The sequence below is a fragment of the Trametes versicolor genome, assembly GCF_000271585.1.
Source record: "Trametes versicolor FP-101664 SS1 unplaced genomic scaffold TRAVEscaffold_12, whole genome shotgun sequence".
NCBI classification, from domain to species: Eukaryota; Fungi; Basidiomycota; class Agaricomycetes; order Polyporales; family Polyporaceae; genus Trametes; species Trametes versicolor.
The window spans coordinates 1,842,764-1,859,226 of NW_007360332.1; the positions used below are offsets into that span (position 1 = coordinate 1,842,764).

The window sequence follows — 16,463 nt, forward strand, 5'->3', positions numbered from 1 at the left end:
CACCAGACCCGGGAGTGGCAGTGATAGTGCTATGCGTCTACCATACGCCCAGCATGGACTTTCCTACTTACCATATATGTACATTCTTTTGTTCTGTACTTACTTGGCATCCTGCCATCCCTCCATATGATTCTGGTACGTTCTACGATGTTCCGGACTATTCTAGATAGCGTCCGGATTACTCGCATTACTCAGCCATGGACTATCTGACCTTATGTCGATTATGCTCCCTTACTCAGCGTTACTCATCGCTCAGTCAGCGTCCTCTGGACGTCACATGCCCTCTTCTTATACGCTTACTCATCGTCCTCCCCAGTAGTATATAAGGAGGACTCTGCAGGCCTCTGCTCTTCAGTCGTTCTCTCACAGACTGAAGAGTAAGTCCCATACTACCTATGCTTCCTTACATGTTTACTTACTAGTACTTGTAGCCTCTCTTTGTGCGGCTTACAGGTACAGTACTATGCAATCATAGTCGTTCTCTCACAGACTGAAGACCTCTCTTTGTGCGGCTTACAGCCTTCCAGGTTCAGAGTTCATCATTATCGAAGTTCACCAGATCACATCTTCTTAATAGTACCGGGAACCCTGCCGCCCTCAGCACTCGAGCAATACAAGCCATGAGTTCAAACAGTACGTCTGCAAATCAGGCTTTCTATTTCTGCTGGCTAGTAGTACTAACTTTCTGCGCAGACCCTCTGGAGAATCTGTCCCGTGAAGAACTCATGCAGATTCTCGCTTCGAGGCTGTCACTCGACAATGCGCCGCAGCAACAACGCGCCAGCGTGTCGGCGGGCGTCGAGCACACCGGCTTCGGCAATTCAATTTCCACGTCTGGCGCAGGACACTCTTCGTCTCATGGCCCCGCTGGAGGAATCCATCAGCAGACGGATGCGACAAACCCGGGACCGGTAGCCAACCCAAGTCCCATGCATATCTCTCTCCCCATCACGCAGCCGTATCACAGCGTTCGTGGTGGACTAGGCGGTGCGTTCTCTCATAACCCGCCCACGATGGGTACGCCGCCCTCTGCCGGCCCGTCGATGATTCCTCTCGGGCTTGGACATCCGTCAGCCACCCAGCTTCCAGGGTATGGCAGTCTTACACCGGCCCAGTACGTGAACCAGCAGCGTCTCGCCTCATCATCCTCCACCCAGCCACGGGGCCCTACTCGCACCACACGTGGAACACGGCGTCGCGGACCATCGATCCAGCCACCCGCCTTGGGCCGCGGCTCACGTCCCGATCCACTCGCTGCGTGCAAGACGACGGTCTTCGGAGCTGACGGGACGGTGCCGCATGCCGCGTTACAGGTGTGTGTCAAGGTATATCCGCCAACGGTAAGTGATATTGTACAACGGTAGCTCCTATATGTCACTAATTCGTTTTGTACAGGACAAGCCTCAACACCAGCTACTTGTCTACCGCGAGCTACGCGGCTCCTTCACAGAGGCACTAGAGAAGCAAGGGTTGTTATACAAACGCACATTCCCGTGCTCTACGACGATCAGTGGCCTTATCACAGACGTTGTCTCCCTGATGGAAATCTCTGAGCATGCGTACCAATTCACCACACTGGCAGGCTCCCACATCATCGCCGCAGAAGCCCTTCCGCTTCAGCTTCTTATGTTTCGAAACCAGGGGAAGGCACGCCTGGGCAACGGGACTGTGCATCTGTGTGTGGCACCCTTTCCGCTGGCAGCAACTCTCGCGGAGATTATTGACCCGCGTGGGCCGTACTATAAGCGCATTATCAATGACTCTGTCATTGAAGGCGACTACCTTGTCTTCCACCTAGGTGAGCTCCTATCGGATCGCTATACCCATATTCGCTTATTTTTGTATCGTAACAGCCTGCCGTATCGAACCGGTCATCTTCCACACGCTCGATGCTAGTGGACGTCGAGCCCACCGTTGTCTCTCGTCACGCATTTACGCCCGCTTTCCTTCCGATCGGGTCAGCAGGGGGCATTTGGAGGAGCTTGTGACGTCGGGAGGGGAGGATGCGCCGGACAGCGATGCAGAGGGTGATCCTGGCTTCTACACCTCAACCCCACCTCCCAGAACCCCAGCGACCACTGTTCCAAACTCGCCTACTTCCCGCCCATGGTCCCCTCTGCAGCTGGACTCTATCCCTGCGCACCCGCCTCCGACTCAGGCTACGCGTCCTACTGCTGCACAGCCTGCTCATCCGCAAGTCCTACAGGCGACTGCCTCGATTGTCACGCTTCATACCCTCCCTGGTTCGATCTGGGATCGTCAATGGTCCCCGGAGACGCCTCCCCGGACTATGCAACAACTCTCCGTCTCCGCTCTTCCTGCTGTGGTGTATCAGCATGCGCATCTCACACCTGGGGGGTCTCTGGCCCGTTCAACTCTGCCAAAGCTTGTCATCTCAGGAGGGCCCGACGTCGCAGGACTTGCATCCGCGTTCCGCGATCGTGTCAGCACTTGTTGCGACTTGGGCGACTTCACTGAGATCCTCTCGCCGAACCGCACCTTCCGAATGTAAGTTACGGGTGTCGTTGAATCTATTTCGTGGCAAAACCCGCTGACGGCTCTACTCGGCAGCGTACACACAGGTTTAGGAGAGATCGCTGGCCCTGAGTCAAATTCAACGTTATCACTCGGCAGCGGCGTGGAACGTGAAGTCCTACAGCTCGCATTCCAGCACTTTCGGGATGCCGGTGCACGCTGGTTCACTCCGAGGATGGATGGTCATCATACGATCGCCGTCTCGCAGACACTGGCATCTGCACGCTACATAACGCCTCAGCGTCTTCGAGAACTGCGCTGCTTGGGCGCCCTCACTGCCCTCTTGCTCATCAACTGTATGCCTCCGACACCCCTGGACCCCCTTCTGTTGCACTTCCTCATTTATGACTGCAACCTACACGCAGTACGTCCGGCACTCTGTGCTGAATGGCACCCTGATCTCCGTGCCTTGATCGACTCCTGGCTTTCTATCGGGCCGCAAGGCGATGTTGCTCCATTTCAAGCCCATTTCAGCTCTTATCATGAGCGCGAAGTAAGTGAGCGAGCTCCCTATTTGAGTGATCCCAGCTCACATTGCTTCTATAGTTAGCCTGCCTCTACGATCGCGATGCAAGTGCACACAAGGCACTCGCAGCAGAGATGTTGTATGTGTCCATTGTCGGCAATGCGCCGCCGGAGCATCCTGAGCTTCAAGCTTTCCGGGATGGACTCCGACTTCCTTGTCGGAATGGCTTCACTTTCTGCGACGTACGTTATCATCTACCCTGGCAGTCGATTCCCATCTAACACTGTTTGCCTTGTAGGTACAGAAAGCGTTCACCGGGGGCCCAGTGATGTTCTGGAGCCTCATATGGAACATGCATATCTCTTCGTTCACAGCCCTCGAAGATCATCTGGACATCAAGGCGCCGTCTACCGGCATGTGCGCCGCCCTGTCTAGTGCTTTCGGCGGTGGAATACAAGCATCACCTCGTGATCTATTGCTCGACTTCCTTCGGGGAGATGGCGTCCCGGACGCGAGTGCCCTGGAGAGTGTGCGTGATGGGTTTACGCCCGTCGTCCTCCCCCAACTGGCCTTTGCAGACCAGCCAGGTTTCCGTGCACGTATGTTTGCATGGGCTGCAACAGGCACAACTTCGCTTGCTCCTGGGGAGAAGATCAAGGTAAATACTCTTGGGCTTGTCCGATCGACTGGTTTGACTGATGTGGAACGTGCAGGTTGAGTTTATCACAGCGACCAACATCGAATACGGACCAGATCCGTCGGCGGCTGAGACGATGGCTGCTCAGGGCAAATTCTCCATCAGGACCTGCTTTCGCCAGGTTCTAATCCCTTACGGTTATCTTCTCGGCCTCGTCCAGTCCAGTGACTCACATGCTACCGCTCAGGTCAGGACCTATAACTGGTTCCTCTTGGAAGTTCTCAATGCCATCGGTGGTCATTCTATGCTGTAAAGTTCGAACTTCTCTGATTCTACTGTTGCGTCGTCCACTCCCTGCCACTTAATCACACTTTCAAGTTCTCGCTGATCCCGCTAATTTTACATATTCTAGTTATCATACTACCAGCACTGCCCGTTATTCACTTACATCCTATAGTACAGGCGTGCAGCCACTAACACTCCCTAACACCCCAGGCCATCACCCACCTCTCTGCTACCATACGTCTCGTTAATACATGCGACCACAACTCTTAGCTGTTCGCACATCACTGCACACTACTGAGTCACGCCGAACGGGACCGCGGGGATCCGCAGGAAACACCTCCGTGAACGTCAGAGAACACGCCGCGTCGGGGAAGAGTTGGGAGAGAAGTCGACGCCCTCCCTCGGTCTCTCACCCACAGTCATATACTCCTCCGCCGGGTCCGTTCGTGCCCACATCGCTCCAACCCCACCGCTCGCCTGCTCGCCCGGATGAACCCCAGCAGTCGCACGACCACCGTGCCGCCGTGTTTCGACGCCCCGCGCTCCGCATGCGCGAGTTCGGCCGACGGGTGTGCAGCTCGAGCCACGCGAGACGAATGGGTGTGTGTGCCCCGTCTGGCTGCTATCCGCCGCGTAGCCGCTTTGACCTGTGGACGCGATGACACGGATGTGGCGGAGAGCCGGATACGAAGGGCGTTGATACGGTGAGTTTTGCGCTCGTCTAGCCGCAGAGTGGGCTGACTGGACGGTATAGGTAATAGGGCGAGGTGTGCTCCGTGCGGCGGTCTCCCCGTGCGGTGTGGTGTAGCTCGGACATTGTGTCTGCCGCTGTAGACGTCGCTCAATGGAGTGTCCCAACTTCCCCGCTCTCAGTGAGTCTAACACCCCCTGGGCGGCCCGAGAAGTCGTCCTCGAGCTCCCCGCCCTGTACCTGTCTTGTCCCAACCGAGGTGTGTCCTATGCTCAGGGATGCGCGCATCTGTGAATACATCCGTAGTGCATCTGAAGCGCGGATCGTACGCTCATGCAGCAGCTATCGTTGTAGCGAAGTACAGGATAGGCCCTGCACTCTCAGCGCCGCGTGCTTTTACGGTGAGTGCGTCGAGTCTGTGCATAGGATCCCTCTGACGTCCTTACCAAGAAGTTAAAATGCGTGCCGGCATGCGCGCGATCGTTCCGGGGCTCGTCTGCTCGTCGAGTACACCTCACGGATAAAGGACGGCACAGCCCAGGAGGTCTGCTTCGCGTCCTACACCCGGCTCGCACGCGTCGATGTACGTGTATCTTCGCGTTTTCGATCGGCGGCGAGCTGTGCCAGTAGGAACTCACATAGGCGATATCAGACTCACCGAGGGCGGCGTGGGCGGTGCGAATCCGAGCACGGAGGACGGATCACGCAGCAGCACGCTCGTCGAATCATGGAAGGCCACGGACGCGAGACACGTGCGGGAATACGACATCTCGACGCGAGGCGTTCGATTGGGCCCGGAGGAGCACGCGCGGGGCCCCGGAACGGCTCGCGTCCGTGCGTCTAGACACAGAGGAAGAAGATCCGCGGCCCTGGGGATGTTTTCCGAAGCTACGTGTGTATCCGTCGTGTTTCGATTTTTCTCGATTTGATTTGCACAGCGCGCGCCCAGCCGACCTGCAGCGGCTCTGCGACTCGCCGTCCACACCCGTCCATACGCAATGCACGACAGGCGTGCACGTTTACATGTCGCGAGCAGGTCGACATCCTGCGGCTCGCGTTGCACATGCCCGGAGAATGGGCGGGCTTCGACGATACGATTTTTGGGATCCTCGAAGGCGACGTCCATCCCGCTAAAAGATCTGCGTGTGACACGTTCCTGTCTCGTCTCATTCGTCTTAAGCTACGATGCGCGGGAGCGCGCGAACGCGACATGCTCGTACAACATCCGCCAATCAACTCATCTGTTCATGCACCGCGTACGAGACCACACTGCTATCCGTTGCGTACCCACTTCGGGTCGATTGTGGACGTGGGCGCGTGGATGTAGCGGAGCACCGGGTACGAGGTGCGTTCATACAGTGGGTTTTGCGCTCGTTTAGCGGGAGATTGAGCTCACTGGACAGTACAGGTAATGCGGCGAGTGTGCTCGATGCGCCGTGCAGCGGCCTTGCACATCCAGTGTGGCTTACGAGCCCCGGACTTCGTGTCTGCAGACGCTGCAGACGTCAATCAACGGAGTGTTCACTCCTTCGAGCCCGCTCTCAGTAAGTCTAACACCCTCTGGGCGGTCCGAGAGGTCGTCCTTGAGCTCCCCGCCCTGTACTGAGCCGTTCGTACAGGCTCGACCCTTGTGTGCCAGTCCCCATTCGAGGGGAACACCCGTCCGGTCCTATCCAGAGGTCTTGGCAATCCCGCGTCCCGACGGCCTTGATCCGGCAGACAACAGCGCAGGGGAAACGGCGGCCTGTCCGCATCACGTCGTTCGACGCTGTGCACGAAGCGACGCCCCACAGAGACCTCCGTGCGACGCCCCGCCGAAACTGTCGTGCGGAATTCAAATCGAATCGCGCACCTCTCGACTCTCGACCGGAGTCTGTGAAGCGGTCATCGCCCACTGACCGGACGCCCTTCCTGGACACACGTCTCCCGGCTCGTCGCCGCTCTGCGCGGACTCGTGGGACAGCGGCGCAGCTGTACTCGTCGGGTCTCGGCGATGCAGTATGTCCTGTCTCGTCCCGGCCAAGGTACGTCCTATTCTCTGGGACGGGTGCACGCGTACAGTCATTCGTACTGCATCCGAAGCTCCGACTTTACGCTCTTGCAGCCGCTATCGTCGTAGCGAAGCTCAGGACGGGTTCTGTACTCTCAAGAGTCAGCGCCACGTGCTTCTACGGTGAGTGCGCCCACTCAGAGCATAGGATGCCAGTGCCTCTGACGTCGTTACTCAGAAGTCAGAATGTGTTTCAGCGTGCGCGCAATCGTTCTGGGACTCGCCGCCTGCTCGTCAAGCACGCGTCACGGCTAGAGGACGACGCAGCCTGGGAGACCTGCTTCGCGTCCTACACTCGGCCCGCCCGCGTTGACTTATCTGTATTTTTCCGTTTTCGATTGGCAGCGAGCTGTACCGGTAAGAAGCCACACAAGCGGCATCGGATTCACCGGGGGCAGTGTGAGCGGTGCGAATCCGAGCACCGAGGGAAAATCGCGCGGCAGCACGCTCGTCAAATCACGGAAGGCCACGGACGCGGCGGGATCACAACGTCTCGACGCGAGGTGTTTGCTGGGCCCGAAGGACCACGAGCGGATCCCGGGACGGCTCGCGTCTGTACGTTTGCGCACAGAGGATGAGAGATTCGCGGCCCATGGACTTTGTATGGAAGGTACGTATGTGTACCATGTTTCGATTATACATGATTTGCTTTGCACAGCGTGCGGCCAGCCGACCAGCAGCGTCTCTGCGAGCCCCCGTCCCCGTCTGTCCACGCGCAGTGCGCGACGTATGTACGCGTTCACATGTCGCGAGCAGGGCGACATTCTGCTACTCGTGGGGCACATCCTCGGACAATGGGCGGGCTTCGACGATTTTACGGGAGCCTCAAATGCGATGTCCATCTCGCCAGAACATCGGAGACGGATAAATAACCCACAGGTGCGAGTACACCCCCAGCAGCCTTCGTTTTCTCCTTCTTCTCCTGCGCGAGACGATCTTCCACGCTGGTGTCGATCTGTGGCGAGGGCGAGGGTGCGACAACTCTGAGTGCTTCCATGCGTTCTTGTATGCGCTGGCGAGTAAGGGCTGATCGCTCTTCAGATGTCAACGTGTTTGTGGGAACAGGGCGTGCGAGTTCAGGAAGGCAGTCGCACAATGCGTGTATCTAGCACGGTAAAACAAAATACACTTTCAGCCCGCACTTGTCCCCCGGTGTGCGACGTCTGTACGTGCACTCTACGATATGCGGTCCGCACAGGGTGGAACACCATCTGGATCGTCTGTTGCACACATGAGTCTCCGCCGGACATGCCAAGTCACAAGAGGAAACTCGCCTTCACGTCCACGCGAACACCGACGTGGGCATGGTCCTCCGTGACTGCTACGGAGAGCTCTCGAGACATCCAATTCGCTGACGACGACCTGCGGGCGGTCCCGAGCAGCGTGGGCGCACGCTGTCCCGAGCAGACGTGGTTCCGGGAGGGCGACGCCGTTCCCAAGTGAAGCTACTCGTTGCACAGTTGTACCAAGGTGAGCACAAGGGTTCGGAGATTGCTGAATGTCGAGGAGAGCTTCTTGGCGAGGACTCGACACCCTAATCATAGAAAATTGATAGATTGACAGGGACACCCTGTTCGAAGACGGCATTAATAAGGGCGGAGGCATGCGTGCGAACACTGCTGCGAACCGTGACTTCGAACGCGCTCAAAGCCTGATCCTAAATGGGAAGTGCCTTACCATATCGAGTAAGCTGGCCACACTGGCGCTCCGCCCCCTCCTTAACTGCGGCAGCGGCTGTCGCCCTCTTTCTCTCTTTTCTTCCTTCCTGGCACGGCATTCCTCTTCAAAGCTGCGCCCCCTGCCTCTCTATATTGTGAGTCTCATCGCTCTTTTTTTCTCCCCCTTCCTACCTTCTTTCTCTGCTACTGAGGCGGCGGCAGTCGGGTGCTGCGCTTGTACGCTGGGTTGTGCTCCGGCCCTACGACAGGCCGCACCTGCACTCTCCAATGCCCAGTAGCAACTCCTTCACTCCTTTCGAACTTGAATGGCCTCTATGCGGCGCAATCTTGCTTACCTTCCAGGTCATTTCTCTTTCATGTAGCAGGCCTGCTCATGCAGCCCCACCAGGTATGATTCGCTTCTCTACTACTAGGCGTGTCCCCCACGCATTGATGCACTGCCTCACACAGACGAGAGCCGGGCGAGTCTTCTCGCCATACAACACCATCACTAGCGGCCTGGACACTGTGCAACTTGTCGAGCTCGCCTTGTCCGACGACCAGCAAGGCCTGGACAGCTGGGAGCTTGCCCCGCTCACGCCGCTCTCCTCCCCTGACCTCTCGGCCGAGACAGGTTTTCCCCATTTGCCTTCCGGCGACCCCTCATGCGATCTTCTCCCACCATCGCTTTTTGGAACAGCGCCAGCCGTGTTCGCTAACCGCGACAACAGCACCGCGAACTCGCCCGACAGCTCCGCGAGACTTCCTCTGGACGCTGCCGCTCCTCCCTCCTCTGACCTATCTACCGACTCGCTCTCGGAGCCCCGTGCCACGCAGATACCCGCCACTAGCGGCGCTTCCACCTCACACAGAAGCGTGCACTCTAAGAATGGAAAGCGGGCTCGCCGCCAACGCAAGCGTGCTGAGGCTCAAGAAGCTGGGCTGGGACGGAAGGCAAGGTCGTCGCACACCAAGCGCGCTGCTCAGGCGGCTGCTCTCCCCAGGGCGCTGGATGTCAACCAGCTTCCCATGGCCAACGGTGCCTACACCGGGAAGAACCTGACGGATGCCGGAGCACCCTGCCGTACACTGGAGGAGCTAGTAGCAGACGGCTACACATACTTCAAGTGGGACGGCGCGTACGTTCTTCTGGCACGTCTTGCTACCGCTGTCCCTCACCGCTCTACGCCCCTCAGCACACCTTTCAAGATCATAGACAAGGACGGTCGCGTTATCGGGCTCCTGGCTGGACGGCCGGCGGACGCGTCGTGGGACGATGTGGCTTCGAGCGCATACAGTGCCATGGCAGGGGCCGCGGAGGTATGCCAGTTCAAACCCAAGCATTCCGACCATCGCCGGGGCCAGTTTGCGACACTTGCCACGGGTGTTTCGTTTGGAGGAGGGAGGATGGTGCGTTGATGCGTTGATGCCAGCACTCCTTGCTCGCAGCGGCTCATGCGCTGCAGGTACCAGGACAAGTCGACAACAGCAAGTGGAATCAGAAAGTCCTATCCGACTTGTGCGCCGTGCCTGCCATTCGGCGGCTCGCGGGATTTGGTAGCGGTGAGTGGGCTCGCTGTGCTTCTTCGCGCACCGGGGTGACCGCATTACTGGCCCTTAGCCATGCTCTCCACATACGCGCCGCGCATCTTCGAGAGGACCCAGTGCAGGCTCCGGGCACTGCGGGAACACCATCCGTCGCTACGCTTCAACTTTGACAACAGCGTGTACCCCGCGACCACCTTCAACTTCGGCCCCGCCACTGTCTGTGTAGATCACACCGACGCCGCCAACGACGCCTGCAACTGGTGCCACGTCGTCGCTCTCGGACACTTTGATTGCGATCAAAGCGGTCAAATAGTATTCCCGGACCTCAAACTGGTAGTCCGCTTCCCTCACGGTGCAAGTATTCTCATTCCCTCGGCCATAGTCCGCCATGGAAATACCCCGATCGGTCCGCAGGAAACGCGCATGTCAATGACCCAATACTGCGCCGGGAGCCTTCTTCGTTGGGTAGAGTGCGGCTTCCGCACTGTGAAGACGCTCGAGGCAGAGGATCCTGACGAACATCGGAGGTATCTCGCGGGTTTGAAAGAGCGGGCTCGAGAGTCATGTGCCCTGTTTGAACGCGTCGACCTCGCAGCTGTAGGTGGCTCCGAGTCGGCTTAGATGCGAAGAAGTGCGGTCCAGGGGTGGTTCGATTGGCCCGCGATTGTTGCTTTAGGCTGCCCCTGAACGCCTTGTGTATGTCAGTGCATTGCACTGCTCCTATAATACTCTGTTGATACCCCCGCCAGGTACCTACTCTTGCCCTTATCTGTTACTGTAGCTATATGACCAATCCGGCAGGTCATAGGTCACAACGACCTCTGCCCCGCCGCTTTCGGGCCCTTGTCCCAGGTCACCGCGGCCGCCCGCCACTTTATCCGGTGGTCCTCGGCTGGTCACACCGTTCTTAGGGCTCGCCAGCGGGCCCTGCGGGGCCGCCACACCGCTTTGTACCCGTCGGTCACGGTCCCTAGGTGCGAGCGCCGCTTTCAGTCCCGCCGGTCACACCAAAACCCCTTACCGGTTTGGTCATATAGCTACAGTACTATGAATATCTTGTGCTCCTCGTAATTAAGGTGACCCACATTCAGCTGCCAACAACATCGTCGAGAGGTCGACAACGAAAGCGGAGAATAGAATGATGACAGTATGGAGCTGTAGGCAACTAGTACTTATAGTAAAGAGTGATAGAAATTTTCTAATGAGCTAATAAGCACATTGTAGTCAGCCAGTGCCAAGATAAACGAAACAAGTAAACAAGTAACTAAATAGTCGTAGCTAAGTAAGAAAGGCCGTTGATGTGCACTCACCACGCCTGCCGCCCGCTGCGGTGTGGGCACCGCTCTCGAGCTCAACTGCCCCAATGCCTACTGCGAGGTTACGAGCACGAGCGGGAGGTCTGGAATGATCGAATGGATTAACTCAGTGTTCGTGGGAGCAAACAATGTACACCTGTATCTACCTGGAATGAACAAATGGATTAACTAGGCGACAGCGTCAGCGTGAATACGGGATGGGAACAATGGAAGGGGCATCTCACCTCAGTGTTCATGGGAGCGAATGATGAGGTGGCAGAGCGGACACGCTCGAGTATACTTGTGGATAAGAGGTGATGCTTTGCACGCCAGACCGATTCTACCTAAGCTGCATGTGGCACGCTTACTTAGTGCACTACGGTGCCGCTCGCATTCTTATGACACTTGCTTTACATGATTGGAGGTGCATAAGACTTAAGTCGTTGATACCGCCTTTCCGTTATGATTGTTGTGTTGATTACAATTCCATCAAGCAATATTGTTTAATGTAGGCAGCTAAAGTTGCCACATAGAACATCTTCAAGTTGTTCAGACAAATTTATAAGATCCATCATGAACTCGCATGATCCCACTCATGCAGGTGCCTGTCGTCGAAATTTGAAGTACAATCAAACCAACATGCACTGCGCGGGGGACGTAAGGTACGTAGCCAGAAGGCGCTCAAGCGGTGGTGACTCCGCTTCTGACTGGAACTGTTGGTGAACATACCTCTGGCGGTAAGTGTTCTACTGCCACGGAAATTGAGGAGAGTAAAAGCATAGCAGATCAGGATACAGATGCTGGACCGCAGAAACTTGAATGAGTACGGCGAGACAAAACCGGCGTGAAGTGAGTCGTGACGTTCTACGTTCGGCATTTGCCGGTGGTGGGTTTCTCGCACGTGCACACTGCAACCTAATGCTAGCTGATAATCCGATTCTTGGTAGAATCGGAATGAGAGCGCGGCCGCTCGGGCACGAACAGAGCATTGGAGATGCAATCACTTTGAAAGTAAGCTAATGAGTGTATAAGCAAGTAAGTACTAAATTGTAAGTCCGCAATGTGGTATAGTAAACGTCTGATTACAACACACCCCCTCAAAGCGAGCACAAGTCAAACAGCACAGAGAGGTGCTCGACGTGCGGACACGGCAGGGCCTTCGTGAAGAGGTCGGCTGGCATGTCCTCAGTGCGGCGATGACGAGGGAGATCTTGTTGTCGTCGACCGCTTCGCGAATGAAATGGAATCGAATATCGATGTGCTTGGTGCGCAGGTGGTAGGTGTTGTTTTTGGCAAGCACAATCACTGAGCGGTTGTCGCAATGGAGAGTGACGGGGTACAAGGCAATGTCGGCATGCAAGATGTCGGCGAGGACATAGTGGAGCCAGATCACCTCCTTGGCGGTGTGCGTGAGAGTGATGTACTCCACCTTTATGCTTGAGAGGGCGACAGCATTTTGCTTCTTGGCAGACCACGAGATGGTGCCGCCGTCAAGCGTGAAGACATAGCCCCTGATCGAGTGCCGGTGCTTGGTGGACGAGCCCCAGTTGGCATCTGAATAGCCTTGGAGGCCCTCGTGCTTGCTGCCGTACACGAGCCAAAGCTCGCGTGTACCCTTGAGATAGCGCAAGACGCGCTTCACGGCTTCCCAATGCGGACGGCCTGGATTCTGCATGAATTGCAGAATCCAGGCGACAGCGAACATGATGTCTGGCCACGTGCCAGTCGCTGCGTACATGAGTGAGCCGACCGCCTCGCGGTACAGGACATCCCACATGTCCTCGAATTGGCACTGGGTGGCGGGCGACTGATGCTGTCCAAGCACACCGCCTGGCTGCATGGGCGTGGGCGTCGGGTTGGCGTCCTCGAGGTTGAACCAAGCAATGATCATGTCGATGTACCACCACTGCGAGATTGCGATCATCTTTGCCTCGTGGTCATGCTTCACCTCAATCCCGAGAATCCAGTGCATGGCGTTGAGGTCGCTCATTTTGAAGCGGGAGTTAATATCCAGCTTGAACGAACCGACAAAGTCAGGTGTGCCTGTGATTGTGAGGTCGTCAACCGAGGACACAACAATGATGGCCGACTCGCCATCACGCCTGTACCAGACTGTGAGGTTGGACGCGCAACGTGCAAAGCCCAAGCGTTGTCGCAAGTGATCCCCATCATCTGCGAGATCGACAACGGTGAGTACTGACTGCTTGTGTCGTATGGACATTATCTCACCTTCTCTGCGATGCCAAACTCTTTCAGCACCCCGGCGAACGCACTTGCCAAGTTCACACCGCTATGCACCCACGCAACCTCGATGAAGTCGAGGAGCAGGCACACAGGCTTGCCATCGACCACAAAGTGGACCGTTATCGCCATGAATGCCCGGTGGTTCGGCGCCGACCACTCGTCCGATGCAAAGTGAAGGTCGCCTTCATACTCCTGAGACTACGGTAAGCATGCGATCGCTCTGTGAGAACATCGCTGATAGTGCTCTCTACCTGCAGAACCTTCGCGATGTGATTGCGCGTTCGCACGAAGACGACCTTCAAATCGCGCGATACCGTCGATGGCGATGGCACGAAGTACCCGGGGTGGCCCGTCTTCAGCAACGACAGCAGCGCGCGATCTTTGACGATCTTGAATGGACGTAGGCTCTCAGCAACCCACCGGACGAACTCCGTGCGCGCCTCGACACAGGTATGGGCACGATGGCTGTAAGTGACCGTGCCCGTCTTGCGCTCAAACACCTCGGTGATTGACCCATCGCGCAGGAGTGATCCAACGATCTTATCGCGGACTTCATCAACGTTCTTCGCATTCTTGGCCTCGCGCACCGCGTCATGCCCCCAGCAGCGCTTCGCGTGGCGTTGCAAGTTGCTGGTGGACGCCTGGTCCTTCTTGTCGAGGAATCGGTTCACCGAGATGTCACAGCTGCGCGCCGCGCACCTGAAGGTTAGCGCATGGCGAGCTGTCGGGCCGACATATTTGATGGTGGGCTCATGATAGAACGCGTACATTGGTGAGTTCCACCTTTTCTTCAGCCGCTCTGTGACGAGCTCATCAGTGGCATGCACCGACCATCATACTGACATCTACTCACCCAAAAGCGCCTCATCGTCCTCATCAGCGGCCTCTACCAGTATGTCGGCGTCAATGCCGGCATCGTTCGCGTCCTCGTCGTCCCCGCTTCCCTCAGAACTCGAGTTATCGTCCACATGTATCGCTTTGTCGCTAGTTGTACCGCGCGCACTTTTTTTGCTGGATGTATCGGCGGGCTTGTGCGTGCCGCGCGACTGTTGCGAGGTGCTGGTGCTTGTCGAAGTGGACGCGGCCTTCACGGGTGCTGCTTTGTTTTTTTTCGCAGGCGGCGGCGGCGGGCTAGTACTTTTGCGCGCCCGCGATCGCTTGCTGGTGCTTGCCTTGGTCATGTAGTCACAAGTGCAGATGTTCGGGGATATAGGCGGGTAGCTCACGAGCGAATAGAGCAGGAAATAAATTTAGATTGCCTGTCATTTAGACTCAGAGCAGGAGGCCCAAGAGAAACTGTGCAGCACTACCGTATCCGGCAATGATGTGGCTGAGAATTGTATGTCCGAAGCCCCAGCCTCCGCCCGCCCGTGGATGTGCTATGCCTTCCATATTTGGTAGCCGGGTGGTGGGTACGGCGCGGGTGCCCATATGTGGACCCGCACCCGTACCCGGGCGCCTAACCCGTGAAAACCCGTGAAAACCCGCCGCACCCTTGCCATTCCCTAGATATGTACATCACCGTTCCGAACGGAAAGGGCGAAACCACCCGCGTCCTCCTCCGTGACGTCCTCCATGCCCCCGCGATGGGTGCGACCCTCGTATCCATCAGCCGCGCGACGGCTGCGGGCGCATCCGCAACTTTCCACAAGGGCGGTTGTCGCATCTCGAACCTGGCAGGCGAAGTGGTCGTGGATATCCCAATGATTGACAGACTGTACCGCATCACAAACGCGAGCAAGGATTTCGCTGTGCCCGCTGCCGAGAAAGTGCCACCTGCAAAAGGAGAGTGTGTAGTCAGCATCGACGAGCTCCACCAGATGATGGGCCATGTCTCGTACAAGGTTGCGCGCGCAGTCGTCACGAAGGGCCTTGCAAAGGGCATTGTGCTCGATTTGACACCCGCACCAGCTGTCTGCAATGCGTGCGAGAGCGCAAAGATGACGCGCAAGGCAATCGCGCGCAAACACGTCCGGCCGCGTGCCGAGAACATCGGAGATGAGCTCCATTCGGACCTGTGGGGGCCCGCGCCCGTCCAGACGCTCGGCGCGCGACACTACAACTCAATGTTCATGGACGACTGCTCGCAGCTAGCCTTTGCGCACCTGCTCCGCTCGAAGGACGAGACCTTCGACGCCTACAAGAAGGTCGAGGCCTTCCTCCTTACTCAGAAGGGTGTCTGCGTTGTCGTTTAGCTGATGCACGTCTGTAGCTCACTCGTTTCTCGTTCAGGTAGCTACTGACACAATATCATCGTTCTTTCCCCGAACGCTGAGCTCACTCATTTCTCGTTCAGACTTCGTCCGCGCTCGGCTCTAACCTCGCAGGTTATGAGCCCTGCTTCGATGTCGCTCACCAACACCACCGCCAACGCCTCAAACCTCTTCACCGTCCCCAAGCTCGCTCAAGATGGCTCAAACTGGATCACCTACAAAGAGCGCATGCACACTGTTCTCGGCGCCCGCGGTTTGATGCGACATCTAGTGGGTACGGCACGTCGTCCTCCCTCTCCCCCTCCCTGGCCCCGTCCGAAGCCCGAGCCCGCGCAGAGTGCCGAGCGAACGCCCGGTCCTACGACCGAGAGCGAAGCTCCGAGTACCGCGTGAGGTGAAGCTGCAAAGCCTGAGCCCGGCTCCAAGCCGGACCCGCTCGCAAGCCTGTCGGACGACGACTACTTCGCCAAGGTTGAGGCTGATGAACTCTGAACCTGGAAGGCTGTAAGCCGCACAAAGAGAGGTCTTCAGTCTGTGAGAGAACGACTATGATTGCATAGTACTGTACCTGTAAGCCGCACAAAGAGAGGCTACAAGTACTAGTAAGTAAACATGTAAGGAAGCATAGGTAGTATGGGACTTACTCTTCAGTCTGTGAGAGAACGACTGAAGAGCAGAGGCCCGCAGAGTCCTCCTTATATACTACTGGGGAGACGATGAGTAAGCGTATAGGAAGAGGGCATGTGACGTCCAGAGGACGCTGACTGAGCGATGAGTAACGCTGGAGTAAGGGAGCATAATCGACATAAGGTCAGATAGTCCATGGCTGAGTAATGCGAGT

At 57.0% G+C, this 16,463-nt stretch overlaps 4 protein-coding genes across 4 annotated transcripts; 3 read left to right on the top strand and 1 right to left on the bottom strand.

Annotated features, from left to right (window-relative positions):
* Positions 1-1,371: 1,371 nt before the first annotated feature.
* On the top strand, positions 1,372-3,951 carry TRAVEDRAFT_134051 (uncharacterized protein; the record flags this gene model as incomplete). Its single annotated transcript, XM_008045717.1, has 7 exons — positions 1,372-1,841; positions 1,897-2,080; positions 2,123-2,508; positions 2,572-3,032; positions 3,086-3,243; positions 3,300-3,659; positions 3,715-3,951. 7 exons carry the CDS (start codon positions 1,372-1,374, stop codon positions 3,949-3,951), a joined length of 2,256 nt encoding a protein of 751 aa, XP_008043908.1.
* Positions 3,952-9,531: 5,580 nt separating this feature from the next.
* Positions 9,532-10,458, top strand: TRAVEDRAFT_88543 (uncharacterized protein; the record flags this gene model as incomplete). The annotated part of the gene is made up of 3 exons (XM_008045718.1): positions 9,532-9,732; positions 9,789-9,885; positions 9,944-10,458. Coding segments are annotated over 3 exons (813 nt in total), but the record flags the coding sequence as incomplete, so codon positions are not given.
* Positions 10,459-13,385: 2,927 nt separating this feature from the next.
* TRAVEDRAFT_133883 (uncharacterized protein) lies at positions 13,386-14,206 on the bottom strand (the record flags this gene model as incomplete). The annotated part of the gene is made up of 3 exons (XM_008045719.1): positions 13,386-13,601; positions 13,661-13,788; positions 13,858-14,206. Coding segments are annotated over 3 exons (693 nt in total), but the record flags the coding sequence as incomplete, so codon positions are not given.
* Positions 14,207-14,995: 789 nt separating this feature from the next.
* Positions 14,996-15,496, top strand: TRAVEDRAFT_95499 (uncharacterized protein; the record flags this gene model as incomplete). The annotated part of the gene is made up of 1 exon (XM_008045720.1): positions 14,996-15,496. A coding segment is annotated over one exon (501 nt), but the record flags the coding sequence as incomplete, so codon positions are not given.
* Positions 15,497-16,463: the final 967 nt, after the last annotated feature.